Below are 26,668 nucleotides of genomic sequence, written 5' to 3' on the forward strand. Positions count from 1 at the left end.
CCACCACTGGTGCCACTACGGGTAATGTTTGAGCGTTCTAACCTGTGGCATGTCACTGTAACGCGCTCCGGACTCTGAGACATCGTTGACGTCTTTGAGGAGCTTGTCCAGGCGAGGGATCTCCGGACACATCTCCTCCACTGTGTCAGGCATGCTGAGAACTGCAGAGCAAAGTTTTAAGAATTGACACATACAATATCTCTTTAACCCCTAATACCGTATGAGGAGGTTGCTAAATGAAGGGGCGGTGTGGTGGGCACTGACTGGCTCTCTCTCGGGGGGTTTTGGTGTTGAAGACCGACAGTGGGTTGTAGGCATTTAGGTCGGGCTCGAGGAAGGCCACAGGCATGGCCCCCACCAGTGTTGCCAGACTCTCCCCCAGTGCTGGAAGATGCCTGCAGACCAATATGTCGTTGAGTTTTCATCATCGTTTTTATTCCAACGCTCAGCTCGAATCATCCTTTCCAGCTTGCGGAACCTGGAAAACTTCTAAATTTGTGTGCGATTAAGAAGTTGAGATGAGAGAGAGACTTCTAAATTTGTCCAATGAAATAAAACTTGAGTTTGAAACGCAACATTTGATTTACAATACCGCATAAAAACCCTTTAATCCCCATCACTGAGTGAAAATGTACCACAAATCTCAACGGGTCGGTAGACATGATCGTAAAAATTCAGACCAAGAGTGGAAACAAAACCCTGCGTGAGTAGTTTTACCTCTCCACAAAGATGTTCTTTCCTGTTCCCAGAGAGTAGAAAAAGGTCAAGATTCTGTAGCAGGAAAGCTGAACATCATTCACTGAAACCAGCAGAAACACCCGTCAGCTCGTTTGTCAACCGCAAATATAAAAGTCAGAAGAGCGAAACGTTTCAGAGTATATTCGCAGGCGGTCGGTGTGACTCACACAGCAGGTCGATGCCGAACTCGTGCGTCTTGATGTGGTCGAACAGGGCGGTGAGGATGGGCAGCAGCGCCACGGTCACGTAGTTGATGCTCTGACTGACGCTCTTCATCTGTGCGCGGGACTGCATGAATTTCCCCAGTTTCAGCATCTCGACCAGCTTCTCCAGGTCTTCCGCCGCATTCTCGAAGAAAGTCCGGAACCCGGCTTTGACCAGCTCCGATCCGGACTTCATGACGGTCCTGAGGGAGACGGAGGAACACTGAGGGCAGACGTGTTCCCGGGATGTTCCCTGCTCGAATGCTGGAGGCAGACGTGCACATACCTGGTGTCCAGAGAGTGGGTGAGAATATCCAGGCAGCTCACCATGATGGTGGAATCACTTCCTGTAAGAGCAACATTTAGTGTCTGTTTGGGAAGAGCAGAAAAGGAGCAGCAGAGGCGAGGAGAAGCTTACCAAAGAGAGAAATCCTGTGCCTGACAAGAGCTGCCAGCTTACAAAACAGGCTGAGAAGTGACAGCGGGGACAGACAGGATGAGCAAAGACAAGCCAGGAAATGAAAGAAGGTTTTAGGCAGGAAGGATGTTGAGGAACATCTGCGCAGTACCTGGTCACCATCTCCTTTTCTTTGTTGGAAGCACATCCGCAGCTGCTCAGGTTCTTGCTGGGCGTGGACAGGAAGTACAGACAGTGGTTTTTAAACGTCTGGTCTGTGAGAGGGAGCAGGACCTGGAGGGTGAAACCATCTCTGTAAGACTCAACGTGGACTGCAGTAATATTTCATGACTCGTGTGCGAATATGTGCTGCCGAGCCTCCAGACCTTGGCAAAGAACTTGATTTCCTGGTCATGGGGCGATTTGTCCGTCTTTCCACTCGTAGCCATGGCCTCTGGATGAGGAACAAGTCAACACGCCAGGGAGGAGCCCAGATTAGAGCGCTGTAAAGGCCTCGCCAACGCTCCGTCTGTCTTTCCAATGTCACACTCACCCAGGTGTGCGATGAACTCCTGGGCGGAGTCGACATACTGCAGCAGCCTTTTGAGGAACTTGTAAGAAAACCGCTTCTCCATGGAAGATGAGTCCTGCTCAATGTCCTTCAGACCCCTATCATGGCAACGGGAGGGTCATTTGGACTCATCACATGACTAAATTAAACAATTGTAGCCTGTAACTTAAAAGAAATGTCAAAATTTTATTATAGGTTCATTTATGGGGTTTTTTCTTAATACCCAGGAAGCATGGACATCAAATTTTATGCTGAACTGAGGAGTTATAGAAAGCTGCTGAAGTTCACCTGCTGACGATGTAGCCACTGATCTGGAGAAACTTGAAGAGCTCCTGGGCCTTCTCTCTGTCTCTGTACTTCTCTTTAGCTGTCAGGGTGTCATAGGGAACCAGCAGCGGGTGGGTCCCTCCTCCTGGGAGCAGCAATGGAATTCACAACACAGGTCAGAACCCCTGCAGCTGGACCGGTCGGCTCGTCCAGGAGAACGAGAGCAACGTTCTGGAGCGCACCTTTGCTAATGAGTTCCGTCTTCTTTTTCTTGGCCCAGATGTTGTGGTAATTTTCTGCAACCATTTCCACCATGCTCTGCAGCGAGAGAGAGAAACACCCACACACAGGCCATTTTTACAGAGAAAAAAAAAATCATTTTGCACTGGAGAATGTTAAATGGACACTGAACAAACCTGCAGCTCTCTAGATAACGTGATGTTGTGCAAGTCCATTGGAGCAGGACTGAATCCGTTAATCTGCAAAATCAGTCAAATCAAAGGTCAACTAAAAAAAACAGCATTTTATTATCAAGGGGAAAATATTTTTAAATATTGAAGGATGAGAAGTATTAACAGAATGATGCACGTGGATGATTTTTACCTGAGGGTCAGAGGTCTTCTTGTGTGTGTCACCCTCTCGTTGGAACATGGGTTCCCCCTCTTTGCTCCTCTCAATGTTCCAGCCCATAGCCAACATGCTCTTCAGTGACTCCCTCACTGGCCAGCGGTACGTTTCCCTCTCCTACACACACACATGCACACACGCACCTGGGTCATTTGTCCCTATCTTCACAAGTTTCCGATACATTACTGAAGATTGTAGAGATAATAACCCTTTAAATTGATAAATAAGGCAATCTGATAGAGTGAAGTACCTTCTCAGTCAGAGCTTTGTAAGGCTTCAGCAAAGGATGCGACTTGGTGTGTTCATCCAGGCTCTCTCCGTGTTTCCACCCTGCCGACACCTGCAATTACATCCGCCCGTTGGGCAGGATGGATGCTGCATTTGTGGAGGCTTAGCTGTCTACTGTTTTTCATCTTCAATCATCATCAACGAAAGAATGAAAGAAAAAAACCCCACCTTCTCAGAGGACCATTTGTCATGGGAATGCTCTGCATATTTGTTGGTGATATACTCCAGTTTTTCAGGAAGGGAGATACTGGGAAAAATCAGAAAGAATACTCAAAGTGGTGTTAGAGTCAGTGTTGTCGTCCTCAGGCTACGCACTTGGCAGTATTGATGGGTTTGGGGTCAAAGTTGCCCTGTGAATCCAGCGACGCCTGTTTCTCCAGCGTTGCTCCCAGACTGGCGTCCACAAAGTCAGGGGGGAGGGCTCCGGCGATGGCGCACAGGCATGCCGTGGCCATTTTGAAAAGCTCGGGGTCATACTTCTGCAAACACGGAAGAGGGGGGGGGGGGGGGGGGGGGGGTTACAAAAGGTTTCAGCTGCAGCTCGGGTCTGAGGTGGACCCAGTCGAGGAGAGGATAATGGAAGGTGACGAGAGGAGGAAGCGCCGCAGCGAAGTGGCCTGATCAATGATTCATCTGCTGGGGTTTTGCTACAGCCGCTCGGCCCACGGGATCTCCACTGACATCTGCCACCCCCCCACCCCACACACACACACACACACACAGGCTTGCGCTACCTTGTGAGACAGAGAGTCAAAGGTTCCCCAGAAGAGTTTCTTGGTGAGGAGCAGCTCTTCATCAGAGGCGGTGCCAAAGCTGCCCATGCCGGCGGGGAGACAGTAGTACTTCCAGTTCTGCTCGTAGTGGTTGGTGAGAAGCTGGAGACACAGAGGACAGAAAAGCCGTCCAGTCCACATCTGTGACTTAAGGTTACGGATCCTGACCCACACGTGATGCCTAATATCACCAGATATCGGCGGTTCCGTGAGTGACGGGAAGCAAAGCATCGGGTAAAAGCGCCTATTGACGCGTTTTATTGGCTCACCCTGAGAGGAATCTTGCAGTATTCACTCAGCACGGGGACATCGAACACCAGCCGCCTGAGCAGCTGCTGCATCATGGTGGGGCGCAGATGTCTGGAAAATAAAGCAACGAGGGTTTCTAGAGAGCAGGCAGAACCACTTGGTATGGACGAGAGCCCTTCTGCAGGTTAGACAGAGTGTGTGTGTGTGTGTGTGTGTGCGTGCACGTGTGCACAGCGAGCCTTACTTGCAGATAGCCAGCAGGCACTCCTCGATGGCGTCCCTCTGGGCTTTGGTGAGCGAGCGCCCTTTGCACAGCCGGTAGATGGTCTGCAGAGTGGAGTCGATCAGCTGTGTGTAGTGCTCGGTGCCGGCGAAGAGGGCGGCGCAGCGGGTCAGCAGGGGCAGCACAGCCGAGCCGATGTACCGGTTCAGAGCCAGCGCGGTCTCGGTGGTGCTCAGTGCTTCCTGTGGGACCCAGAGGGAAAGAAACTGAGCCCCGAGGCCGACTCTGCACGCGAACGACGCGCCGCTAACCGCAGTAAAAACTCAACCAAAGATGACAGTATACAACCCTCGAGGCCTGGACTATTAGCATTGCAGTACAGTTCCATTCCAGAACATTGAGCTTTGTCTTTAAACCATTTGCGTAGTGCTAATTAAGCGTGCAGTGATAGTGGGAGGGTGAGGAACTGAACGTTGCTAGGATGTGTGGAGGGATTGTTTTGTGCCCACCGTATCCAGAGAGGCAGATGCCCGCAGGTCAGGCAGGAAGCCGACCTCCAGCATGTGCATCAGAAAGGTCTGGTCCTGAATGCCATACACTCGCTCCAGGAAGAGCACCATGGGAGCCTTGTGGTCCGGGCAGAAACAGGCCGACATGTCGGGCTCCGTCACGGAGCCATCTGATGAAGGAATAAAGGAGAATAAAGCCGTAAAACCACCAAAATGGAATAACAAATCACAGCAGGGACCAAAATAAGTCCTTGGTTCTTCATCCCGACGCACCTTTATTAACCATGGGCATTTTTGGAGGGATGCTGATGATTCCCACGAGGTCGAGAGTAGGAACCAGAGAGCGAAGAATGGCCCGAATTCGGAGCGCTTCCCCTTTACCTGCGTTGATGAGCTGGAAGAGGGAATATCCTTCTGAGTCTCAAGTCTGCCCATAATGATAATAACTGACATAAATGACTTATGAAGAAGTTATGTGCAAGTGTTCATCCTGTCACGGTCGTCATGGAGAGCCTCACATGCATCTCTGGGGCGCAGCGTCCCAGCAGGTCGATCAGAGCCGAGTAGAAAGACATGATGGCGTTGCCCATGTGAATGATTTCTCCTCCTTCCTCGCCAGGACTGCAACACAGGGCACTTAAAATCAAACAATTCAGGGCTTAAAAGTAGAACTTTTACAACCAGGTTTTAGCACATTAGATGGTTCCCATGCCTTCATCCTCACCCTGGTAAAGGTTTATTCTGATCCTGTTTCCTGTTTTTATTTGAATGTCATGCTAGCGCGTCCTTCCCAGTTAAACTCCACCCAGCAAAACTGCCCAAAGCTGTGTTAGGACCCGGGGGGGATTCGTACCCAGCACTGACTCCATCGGGGATCTTGGGTAGATCTAGGCTGGGATCCTCTGAGATCTTGATGGCTTCCTTCATGGCCACCAGCAGACCCTGACCTCCCTCTCCCCTGAGAGCAGGACCAAAACACTCGGGGCGTCTGATCAGGAGCTTCACGACCACGTTGGCGTTTTCCTCCACGCTCTCTCCTGGAGTAAAGAAACCCCGGGACAACAGACGAGGGATGTTCTTAATGGACCTCCGTTGCAAAATATGAGCAGAGTCACGCTCACGTCATGGTTAATGATGAAGAAAAGTCATTAAAAGACCTACCATTGCAGAAGACGGCGAACCTCAGGAAGGACAGGTAGCGCTCTCCCTCTATGGGGTTCCAGCCCAGGTCTGGGTAACCCTTAGCAAGCAGCATGGCGCAGCTCTGGAGGCCACAGCCTGCCAGGTATGTGACCACCTGCACACACAGATTTCAAGTTTCCAGGAACGACATAAATGTACAACGTACGAAGCAAATGAGCTCGCTGCAAACATTCGAATATTTATCGTTAATAAAAGCGCGGTGGGAAATAAACCTTCTCCAGGTCAGGTTCTTCCAGAGCCAGGGCCAGGCCGTTATTGTCCATCACTGAAGACGCTGCAACGTCGAGCGGGGTCGAGCCTCGCATGGCTTCAGAGGCTACACACACACACACACACACACACACACACACACACACACACACCCTTAGGTCAGTTCTGTACTCAACAACAGGGGGCAGTCTGGATCAGCCTGAAACTGTCCGAGCTTTAAAAACAGGAGAAAAACTATTTTTCCTCGTTTTCTTCCTAGATTACGCAACACTCGGCACAAGAAATACATCCAGATAAATAAAAGTCTTGTTTACGGCACTTTTTCTCCCAGTAAAAATGACTTTGAGTTCATATTCAGAAACCTTTAAAAAAGTCCTGTCTGTGATAATGAGCTTTAAAGCATTAATTAATAAATTTTAATAAATTTTAATTTATTTAGAGGTAATTCAACAGGTGAATAACAGACGTTGAGCGGATATTAAATCCTCTGTGATTCATGATGTAAAGTATGCAAGCTGAGGAATCGGATATCGTGTTCGCCTTCCTCTACGCCCCCCCCCCCCCCCGCACCATGTGAGCCTCCTCGCAGCAGCCAGGGCTCAGTGACTCATCACTTCTGACCCGCACGCCTGAATAACGCCTTCCCCTCCCCGCCACGCTTTCCTCTCCATCAGCATCTCTGTCACTCTCAGAGCGGCCCAGACCCAACCCAGACGGCCTTTAAGAGCCCGTCTTCTTCTCCCGGGGGGGAGGGAACGGAGGAACGGACGCTGCCGCCTACCAAGGCCAACGCTGCTGTTCTCCAGCAGGTAACTCAGGTGGTCAAACATGGCTTTCTGGTTCTGACGGCTGATGCGACAGAAGTAGCACAAGAAGCGGCAGCAGCTGGCCACCATCTTTGGGAAGGCGATCTCCTGGGGACACACACGGAAACACAGAATGTAAACCACCGGCACTGGTCATGTTGGCCTGGTGCCCATGAAACACAGAATCAAATCACACCGCTTCATTTTCACGGCACTTTCAGTTAAATAACGTTACTTTAAAGGAGGTTCACTGATTATATCACTCATATCGACTTGGATAATAATTCCTAATACTAAATATTCTGCCACCAAACAACCAGTTTGCCATTAGACTGCAGCCTGGTTTAAATGTTTGGGATAATCAGTTAGCGTTACAAACCCGAGGAGCACCTACAGAGTGTGTTCCTCCCACTTTATATGGCCACAGTAAACTCGGGGTCGGATCAAGTGACAGTAAAATGGCCGGAATTTATGAGGGAGACTGTGTGATCAGATCTGAGCCCCCGAATGTCTCTGAGGTCTTTATGTCTGAATCTCAGTCCGCGCTTGGCGCTGACGGCGGCGTTAAATCACCCCCAGCTTCTGTCATCACCGCCTGAAAAGGGCAGGCTTGAAACCCCCCCCCCCAGGTCTGCTTTACCCCTTTGCCCTCTCCATTACCTCTTGTGGGTTTTAATGGTATTAGGTTGTTTTTCTTACCTCATCTTCATGGGATTAACTTGGTTTTCTCAAGTTCGCTCGAGCCCGAGTCGTATCGTTTAACGAGCTTCAGCTACGAAAACTGTTTAGACTCGTAATCGTGTCGACATTTATTTTTAACTACCAAATCAAGTCGTCCACAACCAATTTTTTTTTTTAAACCACACAACCTTAAACTATTGTTGATAATTACTACTGCCGTACATTGTATATTAGTAATGTTATGGGGTCAATAACCCATTAAAATGAACACAACTTCTTCTTACTCACCACTTAAATTAAAAAGACGCTCTGGGAACCTCAATGGTCATGCATGTCCCCCATGAGCAGGGCAATGGGAGGCAAAGAGATGAAAATAAAACTGATCCAGCCTTTAGGTTCCTTCAAGGACCTTTACGGCTACATTTATGTTCCTGGGATTTTATATGGATTAAGTGTTGGATGGATTTGGGTTCTTTTCCTATTAGGGAAATCATAATGAACATTTTCAAACGACTGATCAAGTTGTCAAAGAAAACAACTGAAAGTTGTACTGGATTTTTTTTTTTTACAGAGACCGGCGCCACCACAGGAAAGCTGCAGCAGAGTCCGGGTTCTAAAGCTCATTCTACGGTCTGCAAACACATTACCTGGGACTTGTCTCCTCCCAGCACGTTGACCATGACCTCCATGACGGTCTCGTGCATGCCCAGGACTCTCATCAGGTTGGGATGTTGGTAGAAAACCTTGTTGTTCATAATGTCACTGGGATGCAAAGGAAAGGATTCGTGAATATAAGTCGACATCCCACTTCCAAAGAATATAAAGTTCATCTCACCCCAGCCCATCGATCATGAGTTTCTCCTCCTCTTTGCCCATCCGCACGGACAGCAGCGACCTGATCTGCCCCAGAGATGCTAACAGGTTGATAGCATCCTGCACAGAGGCGGCGCTGATGGTGTAGGTTTTCTTCATGCCCCGGAGCAGCTCTCCGATTCCGTCATACTGCCTCCTCAGCAGGCTGAACATCACCCTGACCAGCTCTGGGTCCTGGATGTGAGACTCCTGAGCCCAGCAGGTTATGGTCTGGGAGATCAGCTCCTTCAGGTTAGCTGCAGAAGCAGGAATGCAAACTTATTTGGTGCGTTTGCTATTTAGTATACTTGCGCCAGGCCCGATGCCTTCTGACTTAATTGGCATTTGTAGGAACAAACAGAAAAGATATTATTTTCATCACAGCGGGAAGAATCGATGTCAATGCTGATGACAACAGTCTCGCTGCCATCAACATTCATTCAGTCAGCAAATAGAAGAAGTGACTCACTACAGTGGCTTCACTTGGTTTAAATGGTTTGACAGGGATTAAGATGGAAAAACACCATCTTATGCCTTGGAGAGAAATACTAGATGGTAACAGAACAAATGCAGTATCTCTCGTGCTCAGGTCATTATTCTGGTTCAGCCGGACTCTGTGTGATCAGGCCAAACAGCCCAACACCCAGAGCGAACCAGAGGTCAGTGTCCAACCGAATCCTAATGAGGGATGAGGCGAGAGAGGGAGAGATGTGCCGGAGCACAAGGCCTGGATGGGAACGTCTCACAGGTTTGCTTTTGCTCTGCATCGCCTCAAGCCCACTGCTCACAGATAAGAGGCGACGCCGTCTGCAAGCTAATCTGCTAATGGGTGCATGTAGCCTTGCTGGTGTCATTTATGAAGCCGTTAGCATGCTCCTGTGGATCTCCACTGTAATACAGCGGCAGCAACTACAGGAAATCGGTGTCCGCTGGTCGTGAAATATACTAATTAGATAATAATGATGAATTTAGGCAGCGTTGATAGACCAGATGATTAATCGCTTATGTTCAGTAATGCATGATAATCACACTGACTCACTTCATTTGGCCAATCACAAAGCCTTCTGTTAGCCACGCTACTGTGGGAGTCGGGAGAGACTTATTAAAATTTATGACACAATTGTGCAGAGGCTGCCCATTAGTCTTCCATTATTTCAGACATAACTATGCTTTCAGCCAAACCCAGCGGATGGGAGCACTGAAAGCGTTGACCCCAGCCCGGAGCAGTAAATGCATCATTTATGATGCAGAACACTTAATCTGGAAGGATGTCACGATTTAGCAGAAACAGACTGACACCACAGGCAGGTGGTCGACGGCCTCTGATGAGTTCAGAAAGAGATTAAGTCCACATTCGAATTCAACACCTTCTTCATGTCTCTGTGTCAAACAAGAGCTTCAAAATTAAAGTTGAGCTCACTTCCATCAGGCAAAGCTTTAAAAGAGTTTAAGTGGCTGCGTTTAGTAAAATGTGGAATTTTTTTTGACTTACTGGGGGCAGCTTGTTCCTTCTCTGGCTCCTTTTCTGCTTTCTGAGGAGGGCCTTTGATTTTGTAGAGCAAAGCCAGAAGGCGGCCTTTAATCGAAGTGTCCTGATCTTCCTCTTCCTCCTCAATGGGGATTCCTGCAAATGAATACAAGTAACACTTGACAGACCGAGATGATGATGAACAGTCGGCAGGGTTCTCCTAGAAGTGCAATAGTTTAAAAGAGAGCCATGAGGCCAAAGAGGATAATACCCACAGATGGAACCGCGGGCAGAAATATTAATGGAAGAGGTGCTAGACTTTACCACAATGCAGGCGCAGCTCTTCGTGGAAGGAATTGAGTTCCTCCTGGATTTCCTCAGGACAGGGACAGTCGTCTCCTGCACTGAAATTCAACAGGATGTTGATCTGCAGCAGATGGGAAATTAATGAAGAGTGGAGAGTTAATGTGAGGATGGGAGCCTGTGAACTGTTTGACAAATAAAGGAGGTTAGCATACAGAGAAGATAGCATTTTGATTGTTGGACGTGCTCAACTGGCCTCCTGACACAGCATCAGACGCGTCAGTGCAGAGACAATGAACCTTTTCACACCATTTAAAAGCAGCTTGAATAGCAAACCGCTCTGATATCAGTTAATTGTTTCATGTTACAAGCTAGCTATATCCTCAAATTCAGCTCATGCTACTGGGGTGTCTATTTCTGGCGTGGCTTTTTAATAAACCATGGGAGGAACATTGAGCGGCGCTGGAGGATGTTGCCAACACCTGCTGTTGACCACTGCACTTATTTTACCAGGGCACTTTCTTCAACAGAGAGGATTTGATGCAGCAGGAGACCAATTAAATGTCTTCAAAGGAGGGAGTTTTCTCCTGGACCTAAACCTCTCAACAAAGCTGTTGTGGTGCAGACGAGCTTCACTCAGCACAACAAAAATGAAAACAGAAAATAAAAACACAACTCTCTGGTCATGGTTTTAAATCAAAATATTCAAGAAACGGCACCAGTCACTGATGTTGCACTCATCAGTTCCACAGATCTGAGCCCTGGGCCCTCCAGCATGCTAACTATTTTATTACAAACCCATGAAATTGCTTTTAAGTGCAATCACAGGGTTTAAAAACACAATTTTAACTGCTTCAGTAGAGTTCAGAAATCCACTGATTCCATCAAATGATTCAAAAGGAAATGATGTGATGAAGGCGAGAGGAACGATGCCACTAAAAACAACTACTTCAGCACCAGAAGAAGTGTTCCAGCACTGAAGTCATTTGAATTTAATCCCAATTTTGGAACTTCTGAAGTTGGGAACTGGTACGATGGTAAAACAAACAAAGTGTTTATCGCTGCGCTAAGGGCAGCAACAACTTTAAGGGGCCAATTAAATCAGTTTTGAATTTCAACAGTAAACATAATTCCCTTCCTCCACATCCAAATCCAACTCACATGAGGAAAAAAGTGACCTTTAGCGACTAGAAACGCCGCGGAGCAACGGCAGAGAGCAGCGAGGACACGGGACATTGATCGTTTTCTCACCCTCAGGCTCAAGTGTTTGTTCTGCTGTTTTATCCGGAGCAATACATCAAACAACCTTAACCATTATTAAAGAGCAGGTGAGGCTCGATCCATTCCTCACGCGCCGCTTGTTGCTCCCCTACCTGCTCCTGCGGGGGAGAGCGAAATTCTTTGGTCTTCTTGGCGGTGACGGCGGCCGACATGTTGAGCGCCACCATCAGCTCGTTGTAGCGGAACTTCTGGTTGAACTGAAGCTTGGAGACGAAGGTGTCGGAGAAGGAGACGATGGACTCGATGCGGTGCTTCAGCTCACAGTCGCAGAAGTACTGCAGCAGCTCGCACATCTGGGGGACGACAACGGGGCTGCACATCATTTCAATACAATATGAAATGCTAATAAGCCAAATGAATATCAAATATTCTGAGCGGATTAACTACTCTAATCTGACAGGAGATGGCAGCATACACAATAAAGGCAACGTGGATGGAATAGAAATGAGTGAAGAAGCGTTTCTTTTCCTCACCTGGCGCTTGACGGGCTCTGGGAGCAACTTCTCCAGGAGACCTTTAGTCGCCGACGGCTTGCTCTCCTCCTCTCCCGCCTCCACGGCCTTCTCCTCGTTCTTGCTCACCTCCTCCTTCTCTGCGGCCGGGCCAGCCTCCTCCCCCCTCGCCTCCTCGCCCTCCTGGACCTCTCCGAACACATTGGGGTCAATCATGAGGAGGATTACTCTCACCTCCTCGCTGGTGAGGACCCCCATGATCAAGAGCGTTCCAATAAGCTTGAGGATGGGGACAAACTGGTACTTCACGCTCCCGCCCACCGGATCTCGGATGTGCGTGCCTCCACCCTGCACGGCCTCGGTGAGCATGCTGATGGCTTTCTCCTTTAGGATCCCCAGTGGGATCTGTGGACTGTGGAGGTACTGGTGCCTGCCCCGGTTGATCACCCCCACCGGGGAGAAGTTGACCCGAGGCTTCAGGGAGGTGCTAAGGTCCACGCCAGGCAGGGAGTGGCGCTTGGACTCATCGGGGAAGAGCTTGATGGAGCGGGTCTCGTCCGTCACGGGGATGATGAACTCGTTGTTCATCATCAGGCGAGCCTCCTTCGCCGTCTCAAGATGGATGCTGGGGGCCAGACGGAGAATCAAAGTCAGTTACGCCGGATTTTGACATGTTTTTCCAACATTTTGGCCACTAAGCGTAGTCATGTTGATACAATCAGCTGCGATGCTACTGTAAGTTGTTAATAATGAAGGTTCTGCTTCACTGTCCCAGGCAAAAACCCAACAAAGAGGCCAAATGAATTACTAAAACTGTGTGGTGGATACTTCTCTACCTGATGAGGACGCTGTAGAAGCCCTCTCTCAGCATCCCAGACAGGTACTGGTTGTCGATGGTGTAGAGCAGCTGCGACTGGTCCAAATGGCTGCAGAGGGCGTGAGCAACACGGGTGTTTCCCAGCGCACACAGGGCGCAGTACAGCATCAGGGTGTGGTAGTGGAACTTGCGCAGGTCTTCGTGTTCGGACAACTCCAGGATGTCCAAACACCTGCAGCGCAGAACGCGAGTGAGCGAGTAAGTTTATTTTTGTGTTGTATAAGAATTTAACAGCTGGGATCACTTTATTAGCCTAACGCAAACCCAGACTGGTTTTAACTGGTCCTAAAGTGCTAAAAATGGCTTTAAACTGGAGTTAAGACCCTGTTTGCAGACCTGTTCTCCTCGGGGATGTGCACAGCCATGATCTGCAGCGGCTCCAGACACTGGACCACCCAGCCGTGTCTCTCGCTGACGCGCGCCGTCTCCACGTTGAGGAAGGTGTTGGGCATGCGGCTCCACAGGACAGAAACGATGGTCTGCACGTCCAGGCGCGGGGGGCACTGGGGGACCGGATTCCTGTGCTCGCTCTTGAATATGGCAGATGAGAGCGGCATCGCATCCTGAGAGGAGAGCGGGTTGACTTATGAGGACACATTAGATCGCCATGGTTACGGTGACTGATGGAAGGGTTCTAGACAGACATGGCAGCTCCTCTCGATGTCCCTGACAATATTTGGTTGCTCAGCTATTCACACTATGATCACACGGAGAAGCTGTCGGAACTAATCTGGGGTAAAGTGATTTGCTCAAGGACACCCTGGACATGCAGTTGTGCCAGGGATCGAACCATCAATCAATGACCTCTTGGCCTTTGTCCCCAGAGCCCCAGAATATCCACATTTTGAAACAATAAGAAAATGCTGGTATTTGAGAAAAATAAAGTCGATATTAAACACACACATAAAGAAATAGTTTTTTATCCTTAAACTATTGTCTAAGTGGCAGATAGTGTATAATTGATGGAGTCTCACGAGCCACAATATGATTATACAGTGATCCCTCGCTATATCGCGTTTCATCTTTCACGGCTTCGCTGCTTCACGGATTTTTTTTGCGAGTCGTTCATTGCAGTTCTCAAATATAATCGCAGGTGGCATATCCGTTTATAAAAATCTTCTTGCTCAGAAAAAGAAAGAGCGCCAACAACTACCCATAACAATGTTCTTCTCTCGGAGAAAGACTCCAGCGCCTTCAGTAGAAACAGACGCTCCAGCGGAGCGGAGTCAGGACGAAGAGGCACAGCTGGGACTGGGAAATACGCCAGTGACAATGTTTCCAACCTTGTATTACTAGATTAAAATTATTGTTTTAAACAAATTTTGGGCTTTAAAACAGGTTTTGATTTTTGGTTTCATTTTATAGTTCAGTATTGCATTGTAAAATAATAAAAATAAATAAAGCTGACTACTTCACGGATTTCACTTTTCGCGTGGTATTTTTGGAACGCAACTCCCGCGATAAACGAGGGATCACTGTATATTAAAAACATCAGCAACAAACCTTCATCTTGACAAACTCAAACTGGAAAAGGTCAGCAGAGGTCGGTCGTACAAACACAGCCGGGAACAGCTTGGTGTTCGGCTCCACCTGAAAAAGAAAGACGGCTGCCGATCATCCACAGAATAAAGCTGCACCCTTCAGAAATTCCACTTCCAGGGGAAACAATGAAAGATAGACAGAAAATAGAGGGGTGATAAAAGCTTCTGATGGTTGGATTCGGACGTCACTGTCAGGTCGGTTTGCTGCAGCGAAGTGAGAATACCGAGCAGGTCCAATTCCAAGGTTTTGATACGGAAACTGGATGAAAAACGCAGCATCGTTCCCGTTTTCCTTTTACCTGGTACACTGTGGACAGCTCCTTGCCGTTAGCGGTGAAGGTGACCAGGCCAGTGGCCAGGTCGATCAGGCAGCCGATCTCCAGGTCAGAGGTGGAGCGGCTGGAGGAAGACGGGCTGACGGCGTCCCCCGCACACACCATGTAACAGTTGCTCCTCTGGACACTGCAGGAAAAAGATACTATGCTTCAAATCTTGACCCGGAACGGCACATTTTCTGGTCTGCGCATGCTGGGCTGCTCTTTGAACTTGACTTTGATCTTGTTAATACATCCTTGTTAGCTAAAAAGAATGGAAAACGGGATGGATGAGCTAGATAAAGCACCTCAGAGTGAAGCACTGCCCCACCGCCCATGAAATGTTGGATAGATGGACCTGCAGAGACTTCTCAATAAGGAGAAGTCAAGGCTAACACTTTTAAATCCTGTAATATATTGCCTGATGTTCTTTTCTGTACAGCTGGCTGCACTATTTCACAACTGATTACGTATATTTGTAGCTTGCGACGTCTATTTTTATGTGTTGCACTGTCCCTCATCAGATTCATTTCTGTCCTTATTGCGCACTTTTAAATGCTGCATTCACTTTTTTAAAAATAAATGTATCTGGAGCTGCTCGTTTTTATCCATTTACATAAAAATGACAGCAAATCTATATTCTGAATTTGAACGGCTGCTTGCCTCTCGTGGACGCGGCCTCTCTCGTCTCCCAGGGTAACGGTGACGGTCCTCGTCTTGCCGAGGTTAAAGTTCTTGCTGTAGTAGTGGTAGTCAGGCGTGACCCAGCCCACCCACACGGACGCAGGGTCCTGTCCGGCAAACACTCTCACCGAGTGGTAGTACTGGGAGGAAATAAAGCACACGGTGGCGCAGCCGCATTTTCTCACGCCTGTATTTTTGAAATCTCTGCTGAGTTACCATGGTGATGCTTCCGTAGTCAGCGCTTCCGTCGTCGTTGGGAGGGTAACTGTAAAGACAAAAGCAGTGCAGGAGGACATCTGAACCCGGAACAAGCTGCAATACAACCAGCACTTCCTGGCCTCACCTGAATCGGAGCGATTCGTCCAGAAGCGTGTCTGCGGAGTAAAACTCCACGGGCACGCTCAGCCGACAGTACAGCATGTCGCTGTTGCTGTTCTGGGTACCGAATGTCTTGTGGGTGACCTTGAGGCAGGGCGGGCTGTCCACGGTTCCGTCGATCCGCGTCACCTGACCGGTCCAAAATAAAAGGCACCACGCGTCAGGGCACCTGAATCCCTCACCTTACAAACTCCGGCTTGTGGTCTTCTCACCTCTATGTGAGCGTGGTCCTGTTGGATGTTGACAAAGGTGGGGAGGCGCTTGCTGAACCACATGGTGATCTCTCGCTTCATGTTGACGGCGAAGGGCTCGAACCCTTCCTGGAGACCGCACATGGTGTAGTACTTAAAGGTACTGGCATCCTTTCCAAGGTTCATACGTCCGATTTGGGACATACCCAGGCTGCAGACAGGGATGAAACCTGGAGGAAATTCACCGGTGGGATTAGAAAAGAAAAAGGCGTTCAGGCGTTTTAGCGTTTGAGTCAATCGATGAAGACTAAAGTTGGACAGAGCCAGCGAGCGGCGCACCCTCTTCTGTCTCAAAGTCAGTGAAGCAGAGCTCTGAGCCCTTGTTGGTGATGAGGAGCTCTCCGTTCAGGGTGAAAATCATGGACTTGTCCTCCATGTTGATCATGCAACCGACCACGTCGCCCTTTTTCCACGGGTGTCCGAAGTAGCGGCTTCCTGCGTGCATGCGCCGGCCCTGAGAGGGAAAGTAGGATTCCTGTTAGAGCCAGAAGCTCAGTGGTTCTGCAGTGTAAACGCTCACTTACCCTGTAACCATCGAAGACGAAAACCTGGTCATCTGCTCCCAGTTCAACGTCGGGCCTGCAGCCCGGTCGGGCCCAGCCGACCCTCATGTCGCCGCCCGTGATGGCCTCAAACTCAAAGTACCATTTCCCCGTCTTCACTGCGTACGTCTGCTCCACGCGGAACAGGCGGGTGGTCTCGATGGTCTCATCAACCACCACATGAGCACCTAGCGACACAAATCCAACCGTTTACCAAAAGCAGAGACCGGTCCTGCCAACAGACGAATCCAGGGTGACGTACCCTCCTGATCCGGGGGGTCAATGTCATATCCGTAGCCAACCAGAGTCCTGATGGCCTCTCTCAAACTGTCTCTATTAGACTTTTTAGTGCGCTCGTCTAATAACGCATACGGCACCAGGCGAGGATTCCGCCTGCTCTTCACATCCTGCCGCAAGCAGCGAAAAAAGGAAATGGAGCAAAGTGGTGTTTGGACTGCTTCAAAGTTGACATTGAAATATCTCTATGTCAACATTAATGCCCACAGGTAACGATGGACAGGAGGACGGCCTTTACCTGCTGGATGCCGTAGGTCCAGCCTTGTTTGATTCTGTCTTTGGCCCACACGTTGTGCGCGTTCTCGGCCAGTTTATCAACTAGAACCTCCTGACCTCCAGTCAGTTTCACGTCAGAGAGGTCCAGTGGCGCAGGCTTATATCCATTAGACATCATGTAGCTGCAGGACAACAAAATCAAGGGTCAGTTTTACAGTGTGCTTTTATTTTAGTCAGAGAAAAGGCACATTTGAATGCATTAAAGCAGCTTCCTGTTGATCCAGCTTTCTGAAACATGATTCTTAAGTAAACCGAACATCAGTGTGTGTTTTATTTTCTATGTAACCTCTTTTGGTTCCTAAAAGGTGTTAAAAAAACAGGCTTACTCTTTGGGAAGTTTGATTTTCTTCAGGTCATCTTCAGCGTGAATGTTGACCTGAGCGACGTGGCACCCGAGAGCGAGCAAGGTCCTGACAGGGGAAAGAGAAGTTTCAAGCAGAGGACAAACTGAGGACGCACTGATCTTTGGAAGGTGAGTCAGCAGAACCCTTCAAGAGGCTGCTAAACTTTTAAACTGCGCTCATTAGGGATAAATCAATAGTCAGCTGCAGTCGGGCCTCGGCTGTGCAACAGTTGTGCCCCTTTCTAAGGTGCACACTTGATGGATGCTCACTTTAACTCCAGATTGTTTCACATGACCAAATCTTTTAGATGACTCAGTGTTTGGCTCAAATGGGCCCCAGATGCAAGACTTCTTTGCAAATCGATAGTGGAATTCAGGCGGAAGACACAGACCCTCACAAGCATTGCTTTGATCTCAGCCCTTAATCTGCTCACGGAGCTGGTCCTCAGCAATAGAATAGCGTGGATTATTTTCTCTTTCTTACTTCAGAGTTTCACTGGACATCTGCAGGTTGTAGTTCCTCTCAGTTTCAGGCAGCTTGACAAAATCCACCAGGCACGGGTGCTGCCTCTTGTTGTCATCGCGGATCTGAGGGGGAAACAGTGGCTTCAGTGTCTCCGCATGAGTGAACAGTAATCTACCGGCTCAGAGCCCAAAGGGAAATATGATAGAGCGGGTTCAAAAAAAGTGGCTGGAGGATTAGTTTTCCATTTGGACTGGGATCACGCCTCCGTGGTGATTTTGCCGAGAGTGATAAGCCAGAGACAACAGAGAGAGGTTTAGTCTCCAACACATGCTGCTCGCCGCTGATAGTCCTTTGCTGGGGAAGGAGCCTCTCTGAGGTCAACACAATCATCCCAAACACTTCCTCTCATTATGGGCTCAATGCTGTTTCACTTTGCTGATGCCCTCAAACAGAAGTTCAGAAATAAACCTGGTCCTCAGTATTCTGAGATGTCAATTTAACTTCTGGAATTTCAAAGTGAATCTGGAATTTCAGTAAAACAAGTAAAACAAGTAAAACACATATTGATTTTAGTTAAAATGTTGATCTGGAGGTTCTCAATGGAAACCCTAAATCTGCCAGCACTGGGTCTGTTTTCTCACATAAGCAGAACTACAAATAACACAATAACATTAGCCTGATGCTAAACAAGAATGGATGCATACTATATATGTTCAACTCGTTTAATAAGGTTGGAAAAGTGATGTATGACATTGTTACTGGTCTCTGGCGGCTATTTCTTGTGCTTTCATTCACAATCGAAATGTTTGGGACACAGAATCCAAATCCAAAAGTCCAAATGCACTAAAGCTCAGCTCATATTGTCATTTCTGCACCTGGCAGCAAAGTGCCAGAAGAAGATTCTCTGTTCACGTTGTTTAATTAACGATGAGATTAACACATAAAGCTGAGTAACTTTATCCACATTGGAGTGATCCGAAGTGGCTGCTCCAGTTAGACGCCGCAGCTGTTCTGGCTCCTGCTTTGATTGTGACACCTACCTGCGTTCTCTGTGCCAACGATGCAGACCTGCATGACAACAGAGCTTCTTATCTCTTTGGAAAAATAAAAAACGCCCCTCTGGTGTGCTGGATATGTGTTCCAAACACCTCGCACACACTCCACTGACACGCTTTAGCTCAGATCTCGCCTTAAATCTCGAGGATCCGCGTCATGGCTGGAAGGTGACAGTGTTACACAGCAAACAACTGAAATAAAACGGGTCCTATCCTCCTGGAGCCTGTTAAAATAAGCCAACTTTAGTTTAAAAAGTTTGTGGCGTTATTTTTCATCCAAGATTTGAAGGAAAATCCTTGTCTTCTTGACATTCTGATTAAATGCTGAGCAAGCGTTTGAGACAAACTTTGCCCGTCACCTCCAGAGACACAGACAGATCCCAGCGTTGCACCTTCCTTAGCATGAAATCAGTCCTGCCTGTTTCACTGTAGCTCTGTTCATCGCCATGCCAACAACTGGGAGGCTGTACCTTGCCGTATGTCCAGCCTAGTTCAATCTTGTTCATGCCCCACAGTTCGTGGATGTTTTCCGCCAGCTTGTCCCGCACGTTGTCAAGGTGAGTAGGAAGGACAACCTGCAGGGACACACTCTTAGCGCTCCCTGACCACATCAGAGGTAAATGACCTTTATACAGCATCTTAGAGGCAACATCTGCCCTCACCTGACTGGTGTCCACAGGTGTTGGGATAAAGGAGGACTGAGAGAGGAACTGGGTGGTTCCCAGCAGGTCACGCACCCCCTCGTGGTCCCTCTTGTAGTCTTTCACAGCCTCGATGTGCATCTTTTCTTTGGGCAGCAACGCCTCATAGCAGGGAGAATAACCAGCTGGGGGCAGGAACTTAAAATCTCCATGTCGTCCACCCAACAAGAACCGAACCCTGAGTAGTCAACAAAATCACGTCATATTACGCAAAAAGACTCTGATGTAAGTGGTCAAAGGATCCTTTCTTCAACAGCAAATTGAGTCTTACTTAACACCTGCAGAGAAGCTGACAACAGGAAAGAAGAAGCCGTCTGTGTTGAAGTCCTCGAACATGCCCTGAACAGGCTGCCCGTTGATCCTGAAGGACATGCTGGGCGCGCCCAGATCCAGACAGCAGCTGACCACATCGTCCGAGTTCAGCAGGTGCTGATTAACGGAGGCCACGGCCCTTGGGATTCGACCTAGACGGCGCAGGGGGCAGAGAGAGCGAGGTGGGGTAGATGGCTGTTAAGGCTGCTGCAGAGTCATTGAGAATCTAGGTCGGGATGACGGGCGAGGACACGGCGTGGGGGCAGGGAAGTGGAGAGAGGAGTGATGGGCGCTTTAAAAGGGGCGGCATGAAGCGGACGAGAGGAGGTGTGATGAGTCTTTTAGAGGACTTAAAAGGAGGGAGGGGTGAAATAAATGTTTCAGGATCAGAGCAGAGGGGAGCCTTAAAGGACAAAGCCAGTGCTGAACATACTGATGGGACATTTCCTGACAAGTGTAAAAGTGAAAATAGGATCTGAGAGGTTGCAAAACCCCCTTTTTTAATGATCCCACCTGACCACAGATGAAGTCCATCAAAGCTGTAGGAGTAGAGGTCATCCCCAACACCGTTGCCACCCCAACCCTCTCCGCCACCAGGGTAGGGAGCATAGCCTCTGGTGTTGGCCCAGCCTACCCTCAGGTGGGTGGACTCCCCAGTGACAAAGTGGTCCACCTGGTCGATCACCAGCTCGAAATACCACTTCTTATACTGGGCGGAGCCGTCGGCCACACCCAGGAAGATGTTTGGCCTCATGCTACAGATGAAAACAATAGGAGATTAATATTCAAAGAGCTGTTAAAGGATATTCTGTAGAACCAGTAGAGCAAAGATGTGCCCAGCCAAATGCTCCAGAAGGAGGTTTTATTAGAACACAAGGCTGTTTTTATCAGCCTTTATTCAGCTCCGACACATTAAAGTGGCTCCTTTTTACCTCTGGACGTCATTGACCAGTCGAGTCTGCAGCAGTAGGTCCCTCTCAGGAAGCAGCGTGTCACAGATCAGATTCTGATTGGCTCTCACTGCCACCCCGTTACAAACACAGAGGGAACACAGAACATCTAGAATCTAAGCACAGTGGAGGGAAGGTCTTATTACAGCAGTAGAACTAGATTCTTATAACAGTAAACATTTTATTGATGCAATAGCACTGAGAAAACAGTAAAACCCAAATGCGTCACAAGAAGCTTCAATATTGGAGTAAACCTAAGCAGAATCTGGTGATCTAGCTGCATACAAGTTGTGAACATGTGGTTCAGGCTGTTCACCTTGTGGTTGCGTCCATGCTTGTAGAGCAGAGAGATGATGGATTCGATGTGGGCTCTCTGAATGATGTTGAGAGCCTCGGGACTCTCTACCAAGATGCAGTGAAGGACCTCCAAGATCCCTGAGAGGTGAAAACACACACATGTCATCATCAGAGGCCATGTTTGTCAGATACAAACCACTTTCAATAAAGTACTCTGGAATCTTGAATCTTGAATCTTTGGTACCTGATGAAGACTCCAGTCTCTCCAGTTTGCTGACCAGCCAGTCCAACTTGTGGGAAAACTGAGTGCAGTTGGTTCTGTTTCCACGTATCAGAGCAGCTGAACACCAAGCAGAAGATGTCAGGTTGAAAACGAAGGCAGACGAGGCGCAGGGGTTTGCTTCCTCTCTCCACCGACTCATTTGTCACTCGCTCAGAAAAGGACAAAGTAAAGTCGACGAAGACTTCATCAAGTTTAGCTCATCAGACATTTGGGGGGGGGGCGACCCCACTGTGGAGCGAGCCTGGTGAACAACGCCTGTACGCGATTTGACTCTTTATTACCGTGGGTGTAAGGAGTACTTTCTAGACACGAGCGATGAATATGAGCTCACATCCCCTGTCCCGAAAATGAAACCTCTTCATCAGCATTCATGAGTCAAGACTGAAAGAACGGGATAAAATCAGCACCTGCCGGTTTGTTGATGGAAAGTGGAAGCAGATCAGGAGGGAGGAATACAAATATTTGTGTTTATGTGCAGAGCCCTTAAATGGGTGAAACTGGGGGGGGGGGGAGATGAAGACCCAGGGTAACCAGACACAGTCTTAATAACTTCATCACTTACCCAACAGTTCATAGAGGAGGTTCAGAATGTCCTTCCACGCCGCTCCAGCCTCCTCGCCGGCCTTCTCTGCAAAGTGGGCAGCACTGTTGTACAGGTTCATCCGGTCGATGCACTTGGACAGCAGGGTCAGCATGCCCTGGGGAGGGCAAAATCTTATTTAATACCAACAATAGAAAGCTAGCAAAGACTCCATAGACACCAATATCAACAGAACGCGTCTCTTCGCCATATTTCTTCAACACTCACTCCCTAATTAATGCTGTGAAAAACACCAACAGTACTAAACACAGCGAACAGTCCAGTGGCTTGAACTCCGACCCTCCTATTTAGATGCATTTAACGCAACATCAATTCAAGGATTAGCGTTGCACCACCGAGCATCCCTTCGGATACCGCTATCGCGCTACTAGAAGCCGTGTGTCAGAGGCTGTGACGCCATGAGTTGTCCACCCTCACCTCCTCCTTGAAGAGGTCCTGACGTTTGATGAGCGAGCGCAGGAGACACTGTTTCTCCTCGTGCTCCAGCTCTGAGTCCGGCTGCTTGAAGTATTCGATCAGGTCATTCAGCGTCTGCAGCACATCCTCAACGAAACCGGCGACCTCCGTGGAACCCCCCTTGGTGATGCGATCCAGAGCTCTGAGCGGAGCGCACGCTTGTGAAACCACAGTCACGGCAGCGACGCGCGAGCGAGGGGTCGTCACCCCGTTATTACCTGATGAAGTTGGTGAAGAGGAAGGTGGTGTTGCGGATGATCCGAGCAGCGCGCGACTCCTCGTGCTGGCAGCGCTGCAGGATGAGGCCGTCATCCATGTGACCCTCCAAATGCAGGCAGGCCTGAAGAAACCACCACATTATTATCAAAGCACACTTTATGGTCCTAAAGTATCGAATTAGCCAAAGAGTGATGCAAAATCTGCTAAATGACACTCGAAATTTCATTATTTCAACATACAATATGACATTTTTTTGCAAATTGAATCGTTCTGTTACAGTTTCTTAGAAGAAATTCATGTAACCAAATATTATATCATCCATGAAACCACTAAAAAGAGCTTGTAGCAGCTGCCTGACGTCCACAATGAACCGGTTTTTAAAATCTCTTGATAGGTTCCCCAGAGATAAGTGACAACCGAACGGCCTCATCCAAACCTACCGTCTCCCTGGTGACGGCTCATCATCACACTATAATGGTGCATGCGAGCAGACAATGATGTTCAGGCCAGCAGGTGAGCTCCGTGTTTAAACACCCATCTAACCCTGCTGACAGAGTGATGGACACGGACTCTGAGGTGTCAGCGCTCAACTATGACAAACACCCGACAGCTTACTGTAAACACGTTTAGATAAAGTGGACGACAGATGCCGTGAACGAACCTCGACGACCGACAGCGCTGTTATTAGGACGACTCGGGCACTAAGGGACGATTCTAACAAGCTGATAACATGGAAATCTGAGATGAAATGAACATTTTCCCAGACAAAAAGTATCCCTGGGATGCTAAGTTATGTTAGCTACATGTTTATGCCCATGACGCATTAAAAAAACCAGCTTCTGATATTTAATTGTCAGCAACTGACAACTGACGCCTCTTTTTGACCTTTGCTTGTTGCTTAATCGCGCACAGCGGTGGAAACTCACCCTTCTCTTCAGGGGCCCCAGGCGTGATGATTTGGCATCGGGCGCCAGGTAGGACAGCCAGAGTCCTGTAGCCACGTGCATGATGAAGCAGACCGTGTCGCCATACTTGATCTCTGGCACCCCCATTCCATCGATGTCCCTCTTTGCACCCAGGTCGCTTTTTTCCTGTTGCGTTGACGTTTGTGAGATGCACAGTCACGTTGCAAGAAAAAATAAAACAGGAAAGGAGTGAAAAGTGGGACAAGCGGGTGCTGAAATACCACAAATGCAGAAGAAGGACCACAGCAGCTAAGAGATTGTGCATTCCTTTGATGAGAGGTGCACAACTCTCCACTAATTTCCAGGAGATTGTGGGCTGTGCAGGGACAGAGATTAAAGGGGGCAATTTCACAGGGCTGTCCGCAGCAGCAGAGGTGGGAAAATTAAATCTGTCAAGGTGCACTGAGAGGCATTTCACAGAACTAGCACAGATAGAGTTATCTGCACACAGTTGCATCCTCTGAAGGTGACTCCCGCCGCTGCTCTGTTTATGTCAACACAGGGTCATACATTTTAATGGATGATAACACTCGCCACGTTCAGCCGGGGTGTTTGGGGTACAGGTGTTTGTGTTGGGTTCTAGAGAATCGGTGTAGAGGCGGAACAGAGCTGCAACTGAAAATGGCTGCAGCGTCATTGTTTGTCGCTAACGGGCTGGTGGAGATTTGCTCCAGCATTCAGACCAAAGAATGGCTTCAGCTCTTGCCAGATGTTCACGTTCACGCAGCCCCAGACAGCCTGGTGGCTTTTCTCTCAGCGGTGCTGGACTGTATATGCGTAACATTCGCCCTCTTCTCTTTTCTTTGTTCTCCTCAGAGGTTGCCACAGTGGATCCGCTCGCTCCATCTAACATCATCTTCCCCTCACACCAACTCACTTCCTGTCCTCTTTTACTGCAGCCATAAATCTCCCGCCTGGCCTCCTCAGTCACTCCCAAAGAGAACCTCGACCTTTCGCCTCTGTGACCTCCAGCTCTGCTCCTCCGTGCCACCGTCTCTCAACCGTACATGGCCGCCGCCCTCCTCTACACCTGTTATTCCCGTGGATAGCGTTTATGCCTCAGGGAGGAAGACCGACCTTGGAGGGCCGGAAGCAGAAGGCGGTGGCCGTGGTGTCAGACTTCTCCCGGTCCTGCAGGACCAGTCCTCGGTCCTCGCTCAGAGCCAGGTAGCGACCGGTGGAGAGGTGACGCAGCCGGAAGGCCTGGCCCCAGCGAATGTGGCTGCTGCTCCAGCTGCGCACAAGAACAGCGGCGTTACAAGCTGCAGATGTGGCAGATGTTGAGGTGGACAGCAATCCACGTTTCTGCTGTTACTTATGGAAGATATGTAATTATGCAACAATAAACGCTAGCATCTTTTACTTTACAAAGAAACCTACGTCAATTGGGAGAAAAGGGAGCTTTTGAGTAGACGCGTATTTCAAAAATACCGTCAGTCCCAGTGAGACATGATGACTGTGGAAAAGTGATGAAGGATAAAAGACAAATGAACAGAATGTAATCTTCTGGAGAACCTCAACTAATTGGTAGCAACTTCTTAGGAGCACAAGTTCATGATTAATTCAAAGTATATTTTCTGTCACATTTGTACATGATCTATTTTTAAATCTAACGATTCTGCACAGTTCTGAGGGGAAACTGGGTCAGCGGCTTGCCTGGATCTGAACTCACCTGATCCTCAAAGGTTCCAGCCTCCAGAGAGAACGAGCCTTTGATGCCCCTTTACCCGCCTCGTAGTTGACGATCCTGGGGGTGCAAGGAGACGTGAGGAGTCTCGCTCAGTTCCTCCAAAATTCCCACCATCTTACAGAAACACTGGCGTGACCTTTCTCCTCATTAACGTCATAAAAGTGCTGTTGGTTCAAGCACAGAACTTCCTCTCCTGTCTACAAAGAACGTCTTTGATGCATCATCCAACCGGTTCATTCGAACGTATCATCTAATTCTGCTGCCTGAAGCCAGCGTTCAATTATGAACCGGTCGCCCCACATATTCGGCTGGGTCGGAGCAGCTTGGAGCCTGCCTGCTTACCTCTGCATCTCCTCGCTGCTCTCCGCTCCCGGGATGGTCAAGCTCTCGTCGTGGCCGTGACAGAGACGCATCACGTGTCCGCCGATCAGGTAGCCTGTCAGTTAAACGTGTTAAATGCGGGGCGTCGAGCATAAACGCCCGCGGGTGCACGACTGGTGGAGCTTCCTCACCTACAGCCATGTTGCCCGACGAGCAGGTGGGCTGAATGTTCCACAAGGTCTGCATGAAAGAGGCGTCCACCTGGGTGCTGCCGTTGGAGATGGACAGGTGCTGCAACACAGCCGGGAACTCACTGTCGTTTCAATCAGAATTTAATCATCCACGTTTAGGACGGGACGTCTGCCTTCCTGTCACTCATTTTAAGCTAAATACAACCATTGATCCTCGTGACGTGATCATTTATTTCATCCCCCACTGATTCATAGCACTTTTGATATTGAAACTGTTGAATATTTAAAGGTTTTTTTTGGGGACGAAGGTGAAGGTCTTCCATTAGACGAGATGAAACTATGGCGTGTGGCCAGTTTAGCATTAATTACACATTTCCAAAGAGGAAAAGCAGCCCCGGGATGCAGCTCTGCATCGCTCCGTTATGCACGACGCGTCCTCCTCTCTCCTCTTTCCCATTTCTCTCTCCTCCCTCTCATGATCCCCCTCTCCTCTCTTTACCTACCGAGTTAATTGAGGTCAGCTTTAAAGCTCAGTGTGGGAAAACAGCATTAACTTT

General features: G+C 48.8%; 1 protein-coding gene across 16 annotated transcripts in view; it reads right to left on the minus strand.

Moving 5' to 3' along the window:
• Positions 1 to 26,668, minus strand: part of ryr3 (ryanodine receptor 3) — a 57,094-nt gene that overhangs the window by 15,968 nt on the left and 14,458 nt on the right. For 14 of the 16 annotated variants that reach the window (XM_029849938.1, XM_029849936.1, XM_029849929.1 and 11 more), the window contains 61 exons: positions 26,112 to 26,211; positions 25,942 to 26,035; positions 25,582 to 25,656; positions 24,987 to 25,143; positions 23,871 to 24,035; positions 22,944 to 23,065; positions 22,687 to 22,867; positions 22,231 to 22,366; positions 21,630 to 21,725; positions 21,405 to 21,523; positions 21,071 to 21,204; positions 20,652 to 20,893; positions 20,098 to 20,290; positions 19,788 to 20,004; positions 19,596 to 19,700; positions 18,089 to 18,192; positions 17,588 to 17,671; positions 17,224 to 17,383; positions 16,951 to 17,095; positions 16,671 to 16,876; positions 16,426 to 16,600; positions 16,108 to 16,316; positions 15,861 to 16,024; positions 15,734 to 15,782; positions 15,497 to 15,657; positions 14,819 to 14,981; positions 14,482 to 14,568; positions 13,315 to 13,541; positions 12,938 to 13,150; positions 12,123 to 12,726; positions 11,742 to 11,942; positions 10,390 to 10,492; positions 10,090 to 10,221; positions 8,581 to 8,854; positions 8,393 to 8,507; positions 7,040 to 7,172; positions 6,261 to 6,364; positions 6,007 to 6,142; positions 5,699 to 5,882; positions 5,364 to 5,481; positions 5,119 to 5,239; positions 4,846 to 5,015; positions 4,358 to 4,578; positions 4,134 to 4,224; positions 3,826 to 3,966; positions 3,407 to 3,570; positions 3,260 to 3,338; positions 3,054 to 3,143; positions 2,780 to 2,920; positions 2,593 to 2,655; positions 2,419 to 2,494; positions 2,198 to 2,321; positions 1,892 to 2,007; positions 1,725 to 1,792; positions 1,511 to 1,632; positions 1,360 to 1,409; positions 1,228 to 1,288; positions 906 to 1,144; positions 718 to 799; positions 265 to 395; positions 43 to 161 (listed from right to left, as the gene is read on the minus strand). In XM_029849938.1, the coding sequence (XP_029705798.1) occupies positions 43 to 161; positions 265 to 395; positions 718 to 799; positions 906 to 1,144; positions 1,228 to 1,288; positions 1,360 to 1,409; positions 1,511 to 1,632; positions 1,725 to 1,792; positions 1,892 to 2,007; positions 2,198 to 2,321; positions 2,419 to 2,494; positions 2,593 to 2,655; positions 2,780 to 2,920; positions 3,054 to 3,143; positions 3,260 to 3,338; positions 3,407 to 3,570; positions 3,826 to 3,966; positions 4,134 to 4,224; positions 4,358 to 4,578; positions 4,846 to 5,015; positions 5,119 to 5,239; positions 5,364 to 5,481; positions 5,699 to 5,882; positions 6,007 to 6,142; positions 6,261 to 6,364; positions 7,040 to 7,172; positions 8,393 to 8,507; positions 8,581 to 8,854; positions 10,090 to 10,221; positions 10,390 to 10,492; positions 11,742 to 11,942; positions 12,123 to 12,726; positions 12,938 to 13,150; positions 13,315 to 13,541; positions 14,482 to 14,568; positions 14,819 to 14,981; positions 15,497 to 15,657; positions 15,734 to 15,782; positions 15,861 to 16,024; positions 16,108 to 16,316; positions 16,426 to 16,600; positions 16,671 to 16,876; positions 16,951 to 17,095; positions 17,224 to 17,383; positions 17,588 to 17,671; positions 18,089 to 18,192; positions 19,596 to 19,700; positions 19,788 to 20,004; positions 20,098 to 20,290; positions 20,652 to 20,893; positions 21,071 to 21,204; positions 21,405 to 21,523; positions 21,630 to 21,725; positions 22,231 to 22,366; positions 22,687 to 22,867; positions 22,944 to 23,065; positions 23,871 to 24,035; positions 24,987 to 25,143; positions 25,582 to 25,656; positions 25,942 to 26,035; positions 26,112 to 26,211 (8,856 nt within the window). The remainder of the gene's footprint in view (positions 1 to 42; positions 162 to 264; positions 396 to 717; positions 800 to 905; positions 1,145 to 1,227; positions 1,289 to 1,359; positions 1,410 to 1,510; positions 1,633 to 1,724; positions 1,793 to 1,891; positions 2,008 to 2,197; positions 2,322 to 2,418; positions 2,495 to 2,592; positions 2,656 to 2,779; positions 2,921 to 3,053; positions 3,144 to 3,259; positions 3,339 to 3,406; positions 3,571 to 3,825; positions 3,967 to 4,133; positions 4,225 to 4,357; positions 4,579 to 4,845; positions 5,016 to 5,118; positions 5,240 to 5,363; positions 5,482 to 5,698; positions 5,883 to 6,006; positions 6,143 to 6,260; positions 6,365 to 7,039; positions 7,173 to 8,392; positions 8,508 to 8,580; positions 8,855 to 10,089; positions 10,222 to 10,389; positions 10,493 to 11,741; positions 11,943 to 12,122; positions 12,727 to 12,937; positions 13,151 to 13,314; positions 13,542 to 14,481; positions 14,569 to 14,818; positions 14,982 to 15,496; positions 15,658 to 15,733; positions 15,783 to 15,860; positions 16,025 to 16,107; positions 16,317 to 16,425; positions 16,601 to 16,670; positions 16,877 to 16,950; positions 17,096 to 17,223; positions 17,384 to 17,587; positions 17,672 to 18,088; positions 18,193 to 19,595; positions 19,701 to 19,787; positions 20,005 to 20,097; positions 20,291 to 20,651; positions 20,894 to 21,070; positions 21,205 to 21,404; positions 21,524 to 21,629; positions 21,726 to 22,230; positions 22,367 to 22,686; positions 22,868 to 22,943; positions 23,066 to 23,870; positions 24,036 to 24,986; positions 25,144 to 25,581; positions 25,657 to 25,941; positions 26,036 to 26,111; positions 26,212 to 26,668) is intronic. The other 2 variants (XM_011612125.2, XM_029849926.1) reach the window with 1 other exon arrangement.

The sequence above is a fragment of the Takifugu rubripes genome, chromosome 16 (assembly GCF_901000725.2).
Source record: "Takifugu rubripes chromosome 16, fTakRub1.2, whole genome shotgun sequence".
NCBI lineage: Eukaryota > Metazoa > Chordata > Actinopteri > Tetraodontiformes > Tetraodontidae > Takifugu > Takifugu rubripes.